The sequence below is a fragment of the Mytilus edulis genome, chromosome 1 (assembly GCF_963676685.1).
Source record: "Mytilus edulis chromosome 1, xbMytEdul2.2, whole genome shotgun sequence".
NCBI classification, from domain to species: Eukaryota; Metazoa; Mollusca; class Bivalvia; order Mytilida; family Mytilidae; genus Mytilus; species Mytilus edulis.
The window spans coordinates 88020879-88038296 of record NC_092344.1 but is presented as its reverse complement, the minus strand read 5'-3'; the positions used below and the strand labels follow the sequence as shown (position 1 = coordinate 88038296).

General features: G+C 32.1%; 1 protein-coding gene across 2 annotated transcripts; it reads right to left on the bottom strand.

Annotated features, from left to right (window-relative positions):
- Positions 1–1371: 1371 nt before the first annotated feature.
- On the bottom strand, positions 1372–16228 carry LOC139493771 (protein SSUH2 homolog). 2 transcript variants are annotated; one of them, XM_071282045.1, is made up of 13 exons: positions 15961–16228; positions 11988–12295; positions 11537–11683; positions 10390–10462; positions 9858–9987; positions 9590–9650; positions 8770–8894; positions 8207–8269; positions 7361–7509; positions 6730–6822; positions 5907–6009; positions 2664–2762; positions 1372–1830 (listed from the first exon to the last, which is right to left on the bottom strand). In XM_071282045.1, exons 1-13 carry the CDS (start codon positions 15996–15998, stop codon positions 1684–1686), a joined length of 1536 nt encoding a protein of 511 aa, XP_071138146.1. In that variant the 5' UTR covers positions 15999–16228; the 3' UTR covers positions 1372–1683. The 2 variants fall into 2 exon arrangements, with proteins under 2 accessions (XP_071138146.1, XP_071138147.1); XM_071282046.1 differs by lacking the exon at positions 15961–16228 and adding an exon at positions 15667–15842.
- Positions 16229–17418: the final 1190 nt, after the last annotated feature.

Sequence of the window (17418 nt, the reverse complement as noted above, 5' to 3'; positions counted from 1 at the left end):
AGTCGAGATATGAGGCAGACTTAACTGTACCTGTAGTATCCTTTATCTCTAGTTCGTTTGGATAGATTCGTTCAACATAGTCACCAATTTGTTTATCATTTAGTGAGAGAACAAAACTTCATCATTAAGGAATTCACATTTTAAGTTTCAGCCAAGAATTTTGAAAAAAACGTCCCAAAATTTCGCAAGCTGATCAAAAATATCGTCAAGGTTGAACCATATATTATTATATCGTCCAGATATATAAGAAGTGTTTTCAACTGTAAACACCTGAATATGAATTACATACAACGCTGAAAAGAAAAGGGAGCATTACACAACCAAAATGGCATTTTAAAATACTCGAACAAGCCATCTATAATACTAAAGTTACGAGGTCCAATTTGTCAGCCGTCATCACGTAAAAACGATGAATCAAAGAATTCAACTTTATATATAACTAATATAGTACAATGGTGTTGATTAAAAATTACACCACTCTAGGCCCGTTTGTTTTCCACGTAATTAATATTGCCAATAATTAAGAAGTTCCGGATCGAGTCCGACACCGATACCAATAGTATATTCACCTGTTACCTATTACCTTATCTGTACGTTCCGCATCTGACAGGCACACCACCAAACAGTGTATTTAGAATTTTGCTGTATACTGTTGAGTAAAAAATACTCCATTCCAGGCCCTTTTGTATTCCAAATTATTAATATTACCAATAATTGATAGGTTTCAGGTCGACGGGTTCAAACAGAAAGATTTTGAAAGCAGAGAAAACTGTGCACCTTATACATGTTATAATCGGCATGACTTTATCAGATGACAATACCAATACTAAAATAAGGCATACGCATAGTTATATATCAGTCTCGGACCCGCGATATCACGGGTGTGTTCTAGTATTTTGTTATAAATGCCGATTCGCCACCGTCTCATTCCGCATGTGTAACTGCCAGTAACCCGAATGTAAATCACAAACTGAAAACATCGATGCGTTTGCCTAGCAGACCATTTTAAAGTTGATTATTTAATAGCATAAAGTTTCGAGCTATAGAATTCTAGACTTTGAATTAATTTTTTATTTCGTTTTACCCCTTTTATTGGAAACAGACAGGACCATAACTCCACAAAATCAACCCTGACCTTCCCTTTGTGGTATGGAACCTTGTTATACAATTTCATAGAGATCCATATACTTGTACACAAGTTATTGTCTGGAAACTAAATTTCATCAGACAATGACAACGTCCGTCATATAAAACTTGTTCATTGTCTTGAACATTCTTACTAATTGGATATCTTTGTGACAGTAAACATGGTTGCATAAATGCAACAATTTAATATTCAATCATTCCAAAAACAATATACATTGATAAATATTTTTTTTCTGACAGTAACATTTATTATAAGCTGTATAGTTATTTTCACCTTAGCATATAAGACGATTCACTAGTTTACATTACAATTAATTTCCAGATAAGTCTCAATATAGATGTCCTGTTTCTATGGCACATATGATTTCTATAAACAATTAGGTAAAAAATAGATACATTTGTGTATATATCACAATATTCTTTTGCAACAAGTTTACACACAATGATAATAATATACATGTAAAGAATGAATTAATAGAGTATTTCACATGGATTTTGATACAAGATATATGTTTCTGATCAAATGCACAACAGTTTTTATATTATAGAACATCCACAGCAGCATTTCTGGGGATAGTTTGGGGCATACACTTTCTTCTCAAACCCATACACTATAAAATCAGCATCTGCGTCTTTCCATTTGTACATACATACAGTTACTGGTACAATTCGAACTCTTTGCCTCTAGAATAAATAGGTAAAACGTAATTACAGATCTCCTTTACTTAAATATGTTTATAGTTGAAACACTTGTATTTCATATTTTTTAATAGGGAATGCATATTACATGAAAATAAGTGGGGTAGTCTGTGTTCTAAGTTTTTAGCTTTTGCAAGAATATATTATTTGGCAGGATAAAACTGTATCAGAAGTTTTCCTTTTTTCTACAGAGAATACGCTTATTTTTGATTCCTTACAGTGTATTATAGTGATTTACAAACACGTTATGTTCTAGTTTATCAACTTTGCATAGAATTTATAATTCAGCAGAATTGACCATTTCTGTCGGCTGTCTAGTCATTTAAAATTCATGGGAGTAAAATGAACGTTAAAAAAAAGAAAAAAATATAAATAAAACGGGTTTTTGACAGTTCTATAGAATTGAGTAGACATAAATTGCTGGAACATTGTCTTCAGATATACTCTACAAAAATTACAAGAAAATATATTTATTGGAACAATCAAAACCAAAACAACTTGGAGCAGCCGAAACAAGAACGTCAGCAATTTTAATCAACAAATATCTTTAATTGCACACTACTTAATCTTGCATGGCAAGAGAAAACCCACCAAACAATGGGCTTGAATACATTTATATTACTACTGATATAAATGGTGAACAGGAAAGACTAATATACGACTTACCTGAGAAGATAATTATTGATACAAAGTACCTATATCAAAGTTAACTGCTGTACCATAAAATTGAAAATGGAAATGGGGAATGACTCGAAGATACAATAACTGGACAAAAGAGCAGAAATTAGCCAAAGAACACCAGTTTCTGTTCAACTTACCTGCATTAAAATAGCTTTACTTGGGAATTGGTGTTTTGCTACCAGTGATGCTGAGGCTTGATTTACTTCACTTTCTTGGAATTGTGTTATTGGATAAACCTAAAAATTAAGTATGACATAAATTTCTTGTATACGAATACGTCATAAATGGCACTGCTTCACTAAATGGTGTTTGTTCATCTTTATGTGTTATTGATTCAATGTAGTATTCCTGTTTTAGATACGAAATCTAATGTACTGGTAAGATATAATTCTTATTATTTGACAACAGTGTTAAGTTTAAAAAGTTCTGTATAATTAATTAATCATACATAACTATTTCTTCTTGAAGCTGTAGTAAAATTAAATCTTTACCAAAAATAATCTAAGCAAGCAACAATCATTTCAAACACAATCTTACTAAAAATCAATCTCCTCAATTTCATGCAAAAATATGAACTGGACGCAACATATAGCACTTAACACATTTGACAAAATAAATATCCATTTAGTAGGTCTTGAAACAAAAACTGTCAGAAAAACATATTAATTATGGAAAAATGCTTTGATCAAGTGTGTTCCATCGAAAATTATGACCTTTTTCAAGCTGTTGAAATTGAAATACAAAAAATAGGACTGAATTATAAAGATGTAAAACTTGTTTTCTTATTAAGTTATCAATATGGATGAGAATTTTTCATTATATGTAAGCAGACAGTCATTCTAGTAAATAAAGGCAACAGTAGTGGGTGCTATAAACAGTTTCGTATAAAAAACTAGGGGTTATTCCCCCGACTAAAAATAACCATGGAGGGAAACCCCTGTTTATTTACTCAATTGGTGAAAAAGTATCATGTTTTTTGTATTTGATTGTAAAAATTAGTTAATTAGCTTTGAATTAAAACAGGTTGAATGATTGAAATAATTTTAAAAATTATATTAACTTTACATGTTTTGAGGGGAGACAACACTGTAAACAACCTGTTTTTTTGGCAGTGAAAATTGAAAACTTATTTGCAGCCACTGTAGCTCTTTTCGGAGCAGGAAACCGTACCCTGAAACAAGATTTTTTTGAAAGGCCAGGTAAAAACCTACAAATTTCATACAGTTTTGATTATGTAAAATGTGCATGGATCATGTCTTCATGGGTGTGCACATGACCAGGTTTCAAGTTTTTTATGTTCAAATTAGACCTTTTTTCTCCCATGTTCATTGGATGGAATATTTTTAATATATTAAAAGTACACATTATTTTTATTTCATTATAAACTAGAGAACATTCTGATTCCAGTGATATCTAGTTTTATACAAGTATCTTTATTAATCAGTCCACCACTAAGGGTTACTTATGCATGGTCCCTCAAAATGTGACGTCATAGAAAAAAACTGTTGATTGCACCCTTATAGGGACAAATATATATTATAGTGATGTTTTCGCATAGAAATGTGTACGCGAATGGAGTAAAACAATTCTGAAAAATATTGTACGGCACGTATACTTTAATTTAAAAGCATCAGTTTGGTATATTTAATGCAAATATTACAGATTTGTACATAGCAACCAGAAATAAGAAAACCAGACTCTGCGCGAATATTGAAGTTTTTTTCAACTTTTTGTGACGTCATGATATTTTATTCAATCTCTCATATATTTGGAACCAAAAGTTGCACATGCAAAGTGTAGATTTTTTCTACTTTGACCTGTATTTCTGATCAGTGTGACATAAATTTTAATTCATTATAATATATATTTGGTTCTTTTTAAAGTCATAAAGGTACAAGAGCCATCCCTAAGAAAAACACTATTTGCATATTTTTCTCAACTCAGCTATAACTTAGTTCACATAATACTAGGGACAAAATATATTTAAAGTCACTTTATTCATGCTTATTTCATAGTTTTTATTCTATTCATTCAAAAGAAACCCTATTTTATGATTTATTTTCTTTGTAAAACTGATGAAAATGAGATACAGGAAATGTTTGGAGTTTGCTGGTTTAACTGTTTGCCACTGGCCAATATGCCAGTACTACGCGACATGAAAAAAGAGCTGTATTTTCACTATTCGTGGTCACAATCCTTAAAGTCAGACATCATTTTAATCGGTATAGTGTACAGATTCAGAAAAGCTAAGAAATTTTAATATATCGCATATAAAGTTTTGCCTTAAGGGTGCTATAAACAGTTTCGTATAAAAAACTAGGGGTTATTCCCCGACTAAAAATAACCATGGAGGGAAACCCCTGTTTATTTACTCAATTGGTGAAAAAGTATCATGTTTTTTGTATTTGATTGTAAAAATTAGTTAATTAGCTTTGAATTAAAACAGGTTGAATGATTGAAATAATTTTAAAAATTATATTAACTTTACATGTTTTGAGGGGAGACAACACTGTAAACAACCTGTTTTTTTGGCAGTGAAAATTGAAAACTTATTTGCAGCCACTGTAGCTCTTTTCGGAGCAGGAAACCGTACCCTGAAACAAGATTTTTTTGAAAGGCCAGGTAAAAACCTACAAATTTCATACAGTTTTGATTATGTAAAATGTGCATGGATCATGTCTTCATGGGTGTGCACATGACCAGGTTTCAAGTTTTTTATGTTCAAATTAGACCTTTTTTCTCCCATGTTCATTGGATGGAATATTTTTAATATATTAAAAGTACACATTATTTTTATTTCATTATAAACTAGAGAACATTCTGATTCCAGTGATATCTAGTTTTATACAAGTATCTTTATTAATCAGTCCACCACTAAGGGTCACTTATGCATGGTCCCTCAAAATGTGACGTCATAGAAAAAAACTGTTGATTGCACCCAGTATACCGCTGTTCAAAATTCATAAATCGATAGAGAAAAAACAAATCCGGGTTACAAACTAAAACGGAGGGAAACGTATCAAATATAAGAGAACTACGACACAACATAGACACAACACCGGAACCTAACACACACAGAAACGAACTATAATGTAACAATGGCCATTTTCCTGACTTGGTACAGAGCATTTTATGAAAAAAATGGTGGTTGAACCTGGTTTTGTGGCATGCCAAACCTCCCGCTTAAATGGCAGTGTTAATTATAACATTAAAATGACAACATTACACGACAGGGTTACAATAAATAAACAGATAAATGGTAGAAAATATAGGACAGAGAAACAAACGAATAATAGCCATAACAGGTTAAAAAATGTTTTTGTACGCCAGACACGCTACGTCCACACAAAAAATCTTTTTAGATATGCTTTGATATTTACCCTTGGCATTGATTCTTCGAATGCTACTTGTCCTTGTGCTTGCTTTATAAGATGGTCTGGCAATGCTGTTCTCTCCACAATATGATGGTCCTCCTCTGTATGCCTATTCATTGATAGCCAAATTTTACAATACAGATATTTAGAAAAAATGTTAAAATGAAATGTTCCATTATAGCATGATTATTTTCTCTGTTGTCTGCAAAAACATGATTTAAACAAAAATAGTTGTCTACTAAAACACTGACATAGTTATTGTTATATACTTGAAAATGAAGGATTTGGTATACCAATTTATGACACAAAACTACAAAAAAGGACATTTAAAAACCAAAGGAACTGACCTTTTAATGCAGTTCTGGAATGTATAGTAAAAGCGATAAGTAAGTTTACTTAAATTGAATTTTATCTAGATTAACGATTTGTTCGGTATGAAAATTAATATTGCTTCGTGTGACTTTAACATATAATTGCCGAGATCTCTTCCTGATTTGTATTTTTGCTTTTAATTCCAGATACTCTAGAATACAACTCTTCAAAAAATTAGAACATACTCACATCTTCTCGTCCAATGAAAAATCATTTATTTTCCTTTCCATGCACTATGTATAGATTAGACAATACCTGGTCATGTTTTATGAAGATTTGAAGCTTAAGGTGTTGGCTTTAAATCTTCTTAAACATGACCAAGTTTTGTCTAACCTTTACATATAACACAGTTAAGCAATTACAAGAAAACTGTTGAACACTCATAAACGTTGGGAGTAAAAATTAAAGTATCTACCACTTTACAGCTTTTAAGGTTTTTCCAGTTGGTGAAACTTACCATTTGATTGTGAGACATATGTAACACTTCAACTGATGGTAACCTCTACACAGGGGACATACAACCATTCCTCTTGTATGGCATGTGCCACAGCTGGAAAATATACAATTGTCTTATGTGAAACAAAACTGAACAAATACACAATTATTCACTTTCATAAACAGTTTCCTCGACAAAAACACCCCATACCATTGGTGGGTTATTGTCTTATTGTTTTATGTGACGCAAAAGAGAGCCGAACAAATACACAATGGTTTACTTTGATAAACAGTCTTGTTTACATAAACCCCACATCGCATTGGTGGGTAACTATCATATTTTAATTTACCTTTGACTAAAAGTATTCCTTTGTTTTTTCTTTAAAGCCAAACTAGCAATGTTAATATTTGGCCCTCTTTATAATATCTTTTCTTCATTATGGCTTTTATGTTTTCTTAAAATGAGGAGCAATTAACTGTTGACAAAGAAAGTACTATATTTATAATCAGGTGTTTAGCTGACTTTGACAGAATTAAACAAACTCATGTACCATAGGACATAACAAACAAAACGCTAATATATTCTTCGTCTAGATTAAAATACACACCCACGCCTCGACTCCGTGTCTTTTATCCATACTTGACATACTTACTCCCGAAATCCACTCCCATGACACCAAGTACACCTGTTATCATCTGCAAACCCATGATGGTGGTGATGATGATCATGGTTGTGATGGTCGTGGTGATGATGATTATGACCCATTCTCATTCCGGAACCATTACATGTAAAGCATCTAGTCTAGAAGAAAAATAACATTGATATATAGCAGTAAAAGCTTTCAGTTCCTTTATTGTCTACACAAAAAAGAAAGCACTAGGATATTCTTGAATGAAACAGCAACCAAACGGTAAAAAGAACCACAAGGCATTAAAAGAGCATCATTAAGTCAATCTCTACATCTATACGAGTCTATTAAAGTTGAAAATAAATTAAACAAACATTTTTATATATCTACAACATTAAGACACGATGACATAGGACAAACACTGACGATGCTGCTGACTTGGAGATGGAAAATGCAAAAAAAATCGTAATGCGAACGGATGGGCGGAAAAGATATAAACCAGTTTATCAATCTCTTAGAGCAAGGGTTTAAAACACGAGTACTAACAAGAAGTTATCTGGTATCTTTAGTCCCTCTTATACACAGCATTGACCAATTATCTATGAAGAAAAATGTTTCAGAAGAGAATTAAATCATAGTACTAATCCAATTTTGTCTTTCTCAAGTCTTTGTTCGTGTATGTTATTGAAAAAAATAGTTTCCATAAAAATATGTCCACTCCCACTGGTCAACAATTTTCGATCTGGCCATTATGACCGACTACAACTATGCTACACATTTTATGTCCGTAGAAACAATGGTTTCTATTGCAATCTGTATTTAACCAAGGACTAATCTAATTTTCAAGTTCATATATATATATATACTTACCCTTCCTCGACCTTGGCATTTGTGACATCGAATAAACCCTGATGCAAAACAATGATGACAAGGCTGCAAATTAAATTTATGATATTTAACTTATCATTGTCACAATATCCTTATATTTAACTTAAATGTGAAAATATTTCCTTATATTTAACATAGAAAATGTGAAAATATAGTTTCTCTTTCTTGTTTTACTTTGCTCCTGTCGTATTTCATTGGAGTGATCATCCGTTGTATGTTATCATTCAGTTGCAAATATTTGGTACAGCACACTCAATTTAATGAAAAACCCAAGACAACACATACTAAATTAGTGATAGCATCATTTGCATAAACACATATCTGAAATCTCTAGTCAAAGTACAATTATTTATATTGTACACACTTTACGTACACACATTTACATATTCCCCATAATTGGACACACTCGAAACAGTAAACTTAAAACTAGAAATTGGAGGGAAAAAAAAGATGAATGGTAGAATATGAATAGAAGTTTCACAAAAGAGATGAAAAATAACGATCCGACATTATCAATTCACATAAAAGTTGGTAAACAAAGTTACCTTTATCGATGCTGTATGTGGGACCTCTATCCTTCTTGCTTCGTTTTTGAAGAGTTGTGATGGTTTGGACTGTATATCCCATGGACCCGGCGCTGGCCCGTTATGAGGACCATCTATTGTTTGTCCTTTTTAATGAAAATAATAAACTGGATTTATTTCGAAATATATTTTGTAAACATAGAATTAATTATATTATTTATTCTTATAAAACTAGGACAAGTAGGAACTTCCCGTTTTTTGTTTAATTTATTGCATGCATATAACCGTTATTTAAAACAGTAATAACAGGGAAATGACAAACATGTAAAAAAGGAGACTAAGAACCCCGTTGGATTATCACCAGTTTATCGTTATATATTATGTCCATAACGTACAGTTATGTCCTCAGGCTAATGTAACTGCACTTTGATGACAACATGCACACATTTATTTTCATTTCCAACATTGTATTTTTTTTTTATTTTCTTACTAAAACGGGAATTAAAACGACCGGAATAGTTATAGTTACACATTTATTGAAAAAAACTGACAACATGCACACATTTATTTTCATTTCCAACATTGTATTTTTTTTTTTATTTTCTTACTAAAACGGGAATTAAAACGACCGGAATAGTTATAGTTACACCTTTATTGAAAAAAACTATTTCATCAATTAGAAGAAAAAAATATAATGCTGTATTCATTGTACATAAATCGTAACTGCTCAGATACTAATTTTCAAGGAGGCATTTTCATGACCTCTAAAACATGCAGAATTCTATAAGTGCGCTTTTTCGGTTCTAATGCATTTTCAATAGAGCTAAACTGATTGTCTTACCAGTATAAGGTTCGTATGCCCATTCTGTCGATCTTGCTTCGGTGAAACTTTCCATAGTGTACTGCAAATCATTTATTCAATTTATTATTTGATGTAGATGAAATATTTTCGATAACAGACCATTACTACGATTTTATGAAGAATATTATTTTCATTGATATTTATCATGTAATATATAAATCATTCTGTATTTAGATTTGATTTGCTAATTTACAATGATATTTTTGTTAAAAATTCTTACTAATAAGACTGAAATAAGATCGCTTACGTGAAAGGCACTACTTGACTTTAAGTCGTTGAAATTTAAATCTTCCGCTGCTTTTTTTCCATAGCAACAGTTATCTGCTACAAATTCCAGCAAAGCATCCCTAGCTTCTTGTTCTGTTATTGTTGGTACACTTAAATTTTAATGTAAAACGATCATAAATCATATAGTTTTATAGTAGGTCGAAAACAGTGATACAATCCCAATAGTTTAGCCTAATGACAATTGAAGACTAAATAACATACAACTGATAAGTATGTAGACATTAAATATAGCATGTACAACTTAACTAGAAAAATCCCATACACTGTTGAATACAAAATGAAAACAACAAGTTGTTAAGTTCATGCTTCCGAAGCGCTTTCTGGATTTGTCTTCATTAGGAACGCTCAAATCCGAATACTTTTTAGTATTTGAATGCCAATGATATTTCAGCATGAACAATTACAAGCATGGGGTTTCGATTTTCTCCAAAGACTTGTTTTTTCAAATAAAAATATCAATTGTTTTTTTTTATATAACTTTTAATACTAACTTAGATATATTTTGTCTTTCTGGAGGTGGACCTTTCATTGCATCTTGATAAGTTGGTGGTGGAGGAAGAAATGCTGTAAAATAATAGGTAGTACATTGCAACCACGAGTTTAATGACAAGGGTTTTAAATAAAGTCCCTTTGTATAACGTTAACTTTGTTATATCATATAGTAACCCTGTTTTTTATGTTATACCCTAACTAAACTATCCAGAAGTTTATACACAGTCAAAGATGTGTTTGATCAACTGGACAGTTTCTTATTGCAGCGTGCTGTAAATGCAGCGCAAACGGTTTAAAATGTATAACAATATTTTCTTCCAACCAGATTTTGTTTAAGGAATATTTTACTAACTTGTTTTGATGCCATACACTCATTCTAATTAATAATAGTTGAATTTCAGGCGGATAATAATGATTAAGGAGTGAGTCGGCAGGGTTTACATAGAAAAGTTTTGATTCGCTAAAAATAGGCTGCTAACTATAAGATCATAGCTTTGGGACTTTTCAAAACCTTAAAGCATTGTCAAACAATGCTTTAAGTTTTTAACGATTGTTAAAAAATCACTTGCTTCAAAAGGGATCATCCGAAAATGTGAACTGTGAATATTGAAGTCTTCTGTTACCTATTCTAACTTCGGACTCGGACTTCTTTAAACTGAGTTTTACTGGGCGTAATGCTGTGTGTTTGTTTATTCTACATTGGCTAGTGGTATAGGAAAGGGTTGATATCTCACAAAACATGTTTAAACCCCCGCATTCTGTCCTTTTAATTTTTGTTTCATACATACATATGTTTTGGAGTTTAAAACGACGCCCATTGCTTAACTAGTTAAACATTTATGTTTAGGAGCCAGCTGATACGCGCTTCTGGGTGTGGTATTTTCTTGCTGTGTTGAAAACCCATTGGTGGGCTTGTGCTGTGTTCTGCTCTGTAGTCGGGTTGTTGTCTCTTTAACACATTTCCCGTTTACATTCTGAATTGCATTGCTTTATGTCAAAGACCATACTGTCATGCAGATCCGTTTATTATTAAATCATTAATTCAGTTACAGTTTTCTTGATTGGTGAATATCTTTTTAAACGTGGTATTCTTTCTCGTATACACCATATGTGATACTGTAATGATATAATCGAAAACTAATTTACATTCAGTGAATCCAATATTTTGATATCCTGGAATAGCGTCCATCTTTTCCAGAGGTGGTGCTGTTGGTGCAGATTGTTGTTCTGTGGGAGCCTCATTTTCCGGAATTGCACCAGTATACTGGGGAACTGATACCCCCTGAGGAGGTGCTAACCAAAAGAATAACAATAATTATTTTTACAATGTATTAGAACAAATTGTATCTCTTGTTCACATGGGAATTAACAGTCATTCTGCATTTCCACTCTCAAATTTAATATATATTTTTTAACATGGTAATTGATATTTTATTTTACAAATAATTGTCTTAAAAGTTAGAAACTTAGCTTTAAAACGAATTACGCAACTTATAAAAACTTCTTCCAAATATTATTATACGTCTAATTTTATAAAACGAATAACTCTACTAGGTAAAACAAATATAAAGCATAGAATCTATGATAAAGAGCCAACCTATATATCCACTTTCTTGATTAGATGCAGTCGTAGTACCAGGGTATGCACCAGCTGGTTGTCCACCAGGATATCCGCCTGCAGGTTGGCCTCCCGAATATCCACCTGCAGGTTGGCCACCCGGATATCCACCTGCAGGTTGGCCACTCGGATATCCACCTGCAGGTTGGCCACCCGAATATCCACCGGCTTGTTGACCGCCAGGATATCCTCCTGTTGGTGGTCCACCCTGGTAAGACCCTCCAGGCTGAGTACCTTGATATCCCCCAGAAGGTGGATAGGGAGTTGTTTGCCCGCCTTGATAGCCACTGAAAAAATAATACGAAGTTACAATAGTTAACGCTTCAAAAAATGAAACATGTACCAAAGAGATATACTAGTACTCAATTTTAAAACGACATAATCTGATTCTTAGGAGGATTAATGTGAAGGAGACCAGTGTTATGATATCCTCAGAATTCTCTTATATATAAATACTGGAAAAACTTGACTACGTTTTAGCAATGTGAACTTTCCGGATGAAAGGTGCCCATTTCGCAATTAACATGCTGCATTTTCTTTCCACTATAAAGCATCATTAATCCAGATGCTCCGCAGGGCGCAGCTTTATACGACCGCAGAGGTTGAACCCTGAACGGTTGGGGCAAGTATGGACACAACATTCAAGCTGGATTCAGCTCTAAATTTGGATTGTGATTAAATAGTTGACACAGCATAGGTTTCGGACACAAAATGAATGTGGTCTAATGAACTTCAATTTTTTTCTTTGCCTTTGAGCAATTCACTATGCTGTTGAAGTTAATCCTCTCAAAAAAATGTTTGAAGAAATTTTCTTTTTATTTATGAAATCTGAAATGAGAAAAATTTACCCCCCCCCCCCATTTTTTTTCACATCCCCCTTTCCCTTTTTCCAAAACTGATCTCAATTCAAATTTCTAATGGAGTTTGCAACAATAACTACTCATTTAAATACATCATAAAATATTAAAATGTAACAAAAGGTGCTTAATTGTTATCACTGAATGGTAAAGATTGTTTTAATTTATCAGTTCGTAGTAAAAGTGAATATACATTGTATATTGTATAAAACAATGATTTAAGTTGATTCAACTACTATTCTGGAGAAAGAAAGATCCAATCAATTGAAAATTTCTTGCTATTGCACAATATTGTGCAATTAGATATTTCTTGCTATTGCGCAATACTGTGCAATTGAAAATATTTGCTATTGCACAATACTGTGCAATTGAAGATTTCTTGCTATTGCGCAATACTGTGCAATTGAAAATTTCTTGCTATTGCACAATACTGTGCAATTGAAGATTTCTTGCTATTGCTGAATACTGTGCAATTGAAAATTTCTTGCTATTGCACAATTCTTAATTTTTGATCCTGATTTGAACCAACTTGAAAACTGGGCCCATAATCAAAAATCTAAGTACATGTTTAGATTCAGCATATCAAAAAAGCCCAAGAATTCAATTTTTGTTAAAATCAAACTTAGTTTAATTTTGGACCCTTTGGACTTTAATGTAGACCAATTTGAAAACGGGACTAAAAATTAAGAATCTACATACACAGTTAGATTTGGCATATCAAAGATACCCCAATTATTCAATTTTTGATGAAATCAAACAAAGTTTAGTTTTGGACCCCGATTTGGACCAACTTGAAAACTGGGCCAATAATAAAAAATCTAAGTACATTTTTAGATTCAGCATATCAAAGAAACCCAAGGATTTAATTTTTGTTAAAATCAAACTAAGTTTAATTTTGGACCCTTTGGACCTTAATGTAGACCAATTTGAAAACGGGACCAAAAATTAAGAATCTACATACACGGTTAGATTCGGCATATCAAAGAACCCCAATTATTCAATTTTTGATGAAATCAAACAAAGAATTTTGGACCCTTCGGACCCCTAATTCCTAAACTGTTGGGACCAAAACTCCAAATATCAATCCCAATCTTCCTTTCGTGGTCATAAACCTTGTGTTTAAATGTCATAGATTTCTATTTACTTATACTAAAGTTATTGTACGAAAACCAAGAAAAATGCTTCTTTGGGCCCCTTTTTGGCCCCTAATTCCAAAACTGTTGGGACCAAAACTCCAAAAATCAATCCCAACCTTTCTTTTGTGGTCATAAACCTTGTGTTTAAATTTCATAGATTTCTAATTACTTAAACTAAAGTTATAGTGCGAAAACCAATGTGTCTTAGGACGACGACAACGATGACGACGAAGACGCAAACGTCATACCAATATACGACCGCATCGGTCGTATAAAAATATCGAGAAAAATATCGAGTTACTAACTTAGATTGCTGACAAATAAAAATATACATTGTGTATAAAAACCAATTATTAGATCATCTACACACGCTCAAAACTCGTGTCTTTCCCATTCTCTGGATTCGCCTTTTACGTGACAAGGTTAAACCACGACTCAGTGATTTTTTAAAAACATTTTAATATTTTAAAAATAACGGATGTGATCTTGTGGTCGAAAGCGCTGAAGCGATTGGTGCTGAACATTGTATCAAGGTGTGAGGTTGTATCCTGTTAAGGGACAAAACAATTGTCAGCATAAGATATTTATAACTCTTCAAATCTCTATAATTAGATATTTATATATAAAGAAGTTTGGTTGCACATGAAACTGGGATTCTCAAAGGTCTACTATTTGAAATCAAACCGATCGCATACGTTAGTTAAAAAACTAGATTTTGGTAGATAGATATATATCAAATATTATAACAGGACACCATGAAGAAGAAATAGGATATACATGTATAAACAGACAAGAGATATAAATCGGGTCTTTTCTGAAATACAACAACGAAATGCCTCATAGAAAAAATGGCATAGAAAAACCAAGTAGAATCAATAGTTTGATAAACAACAAGTAATATGTAAACGATCTTTGCTTAATACACATTTTCCCGCAACCTTGCTGTAAACTAAGATTTGCATGTATACATTATTCCATAGTACCTTTTGAAACGAGATCTATCGATGTATTAATTTACATGGCAACTGTAGGTTTTTGTTATTGTTCAGTTCAATTTCAAATTCAGAAATAAAAAGAAATATGTTGTCTTTTTTTACTATAAAATACGAACACAACTGAATATGCTTTAAATAAATTGTATTTGCTATTTACTATCAACTCCACTGAACTTGACTATCCACAGCACTCAATTATATACACTACAATACCTATATCTGCACAAAAGTGCTACCTTAAAGATTGAATTTAGTGTAATTGTAAAAAAAGAAAGAAGATGTGGTATGATTGCCAATAAGACAACTCTCCACAAAAGACCAAAATGAAACAGAAATTAACGTACTGTTTCCATGTAAAATGGATTGGTGGAATTGATCCAAATGTCTGTTCAGTTGTACACGAAACTGTCATTCTCAAAGGGCTACTATTTGAAATCAAACCTATCTCATTAGGTAGTTTAACTGCCAATACAGAGATCAACAAACAAGAACCAAATTAAATAGTATAATTAAAGGTAGATCTATTACATGTAGTATAACAGGAACAATGAGGAAGAATGAAACATAATATATTTACAAACAAGAGATATAAATAAATCTTACACTATTATATCGAATTTATATCAAATTTATATCAACTACATGGGAATTGAAAACAAAATAATCTTACCTGTTCATATTTTATTTTCTTTTCATTCGTTTATAACTATGTGTATATATCTATATATATATATATAGCTTTTTTTCTTCTTCAGACTACCCACTTCCGGTCTATTGTGAAATAACAAGAATGATAAAAGTTCAAGAGAGCGCTACATATGAAATTGACGATTGATACACCTGTGTGATGACCTTTATATTTCTGAAGATGAAAATAGAAAGTGAAAGTAAGCTTAATACTCAACTTCCTAAAAAGTAAAAGTTATTAGTATAAATTTTATAATTTCTTCTCAAATTACTTTACCTTTTGCCTGGACCCAACAATCGATCATTTTCCGACATCTTTAGATGTGAATGTAGACTTAGATTATCAGGGTAAACAAACTTCCGCTTATTTAATAGCCGTTTAAATATAGATATTTGCACAACTCGTGTTAGAGTCACAGGTTCAATGTTCTAATTGATAATTTAGCTAATCACAAATTATTCAGAGCCTTGATACTAATGTATATTTTGATAAAAATATCACATCGTGCATTCACATTGTAATTAGGGAAACCAATTGACAAACTGATTGAAAATACTAAAAAAGAGGAAGTTTATCATGATATATCATACAGGAAATATTGCAATTTTTCAATAGAAAGTTATCGAAATTTTTTGATTTATACTATTAAAAATAAAAAATTTACTTTTGAAGTTTCGAGCGTCTTCAGAATTTAGATAATAAGCAAAAGTTATATGTCTTTGAATAGCGATTCAAAGGACGATCAAAATTTTCAGACAATACAGACACCTAGTACAGGGAAAATATCAGCATTTATTGACTTTCATTTAAGATAACACGTAGGAAATATGCCATCCTTCATACAAGATACAACACACTATCAAGTTAAGAAAATGGCACATTTGAACTTCAACCTCATCCTGAAGTAAACATTGTCCCGCTTGATGATACATCTCTCAATACTCACATGGATCCAATATGAAAGTGGCATTGAAGCCTGTAATGATTTTTCTTTTTGAGGTAACCTTCAGATGTTTTTACTTAACATTTTATTTCTAGACGTGTCGTCAAATCTGATTCGATTTGTGAAGGAAAAGGTTTTTTTAAATGTGGATATAGTGAGAAAAACTGATTTGCCGCATATTATTTTAATTTATTAACCAACTAAGTACATTACTGCCAAAAATGACTGTTTATTGAAAATTACATATTTTCTGTAATGGCCCTGTTTTTCTGTAATGGCCCTGTTTTTTCTGTAATGGCCCTGTTTTTCTGCAATGGCCCTGTTTTTCTGTTATGGCCCTGTAGTATGGTGACTTGAGTAACACCGGTATCGCTCAGATTACAATTCTACCTCAACAGGTAATTTTGTATTTAGCCTATAAAATACTTATTTAGCCTTGAGAATTGAAAGGTCAGTTTCCCATTCATACAATAGAGGTTGATAAATTTGGCTTCATGCCATTTACCTTGTCCAAAATTAAGGTCACTTTATCGTTATTGTGATATTGTTAAAGTACAAAAGAACCCTATATTCTCACCAATACTTAAAACTTTGTGCATCTTGATTTAATTGTTAAAAATCTGTTAATGTTGAATTTTAGGGGTTATTTTAGGCCTTTTAATTGCATATTTCTTTACATGGTAGTTTTTTTTTCAGATATGAAAAAAACTATCTGCTTGGCTGTTATAGAAATAGACTATGCTTGCAGGTTATCTATTACACTGTCTTGTTTTTTGTTTACACCAAATCTG

What these genes read in the sequence shown, in the direction of transcription:
- LOC139493771 (XM_071282045.1), bottom strand. Translation starts at nt 15,998, where the DNA reads ATGTCGGAAAATGATCGATTGTTGGGTCCAGGCAAAAG. An exon ending in CACATACAGCATCGATAAAG is followed by an intron (nt 8,270 to 8,769) that starts GTAACTTTGTTT and finishes TTTAATTTGCAG; the next exon opens with CCTTGTCATCATTGTTTTGC. An exon ending in AATGCCAAGGTCGAGGAAGG is followed by an intron (nt 7,510 to 8,206) that starts GTAAGTATATAT and finishes TTTTTCTTCTAG; the next exon opens with ACTAGATGCTTTACATGTAA.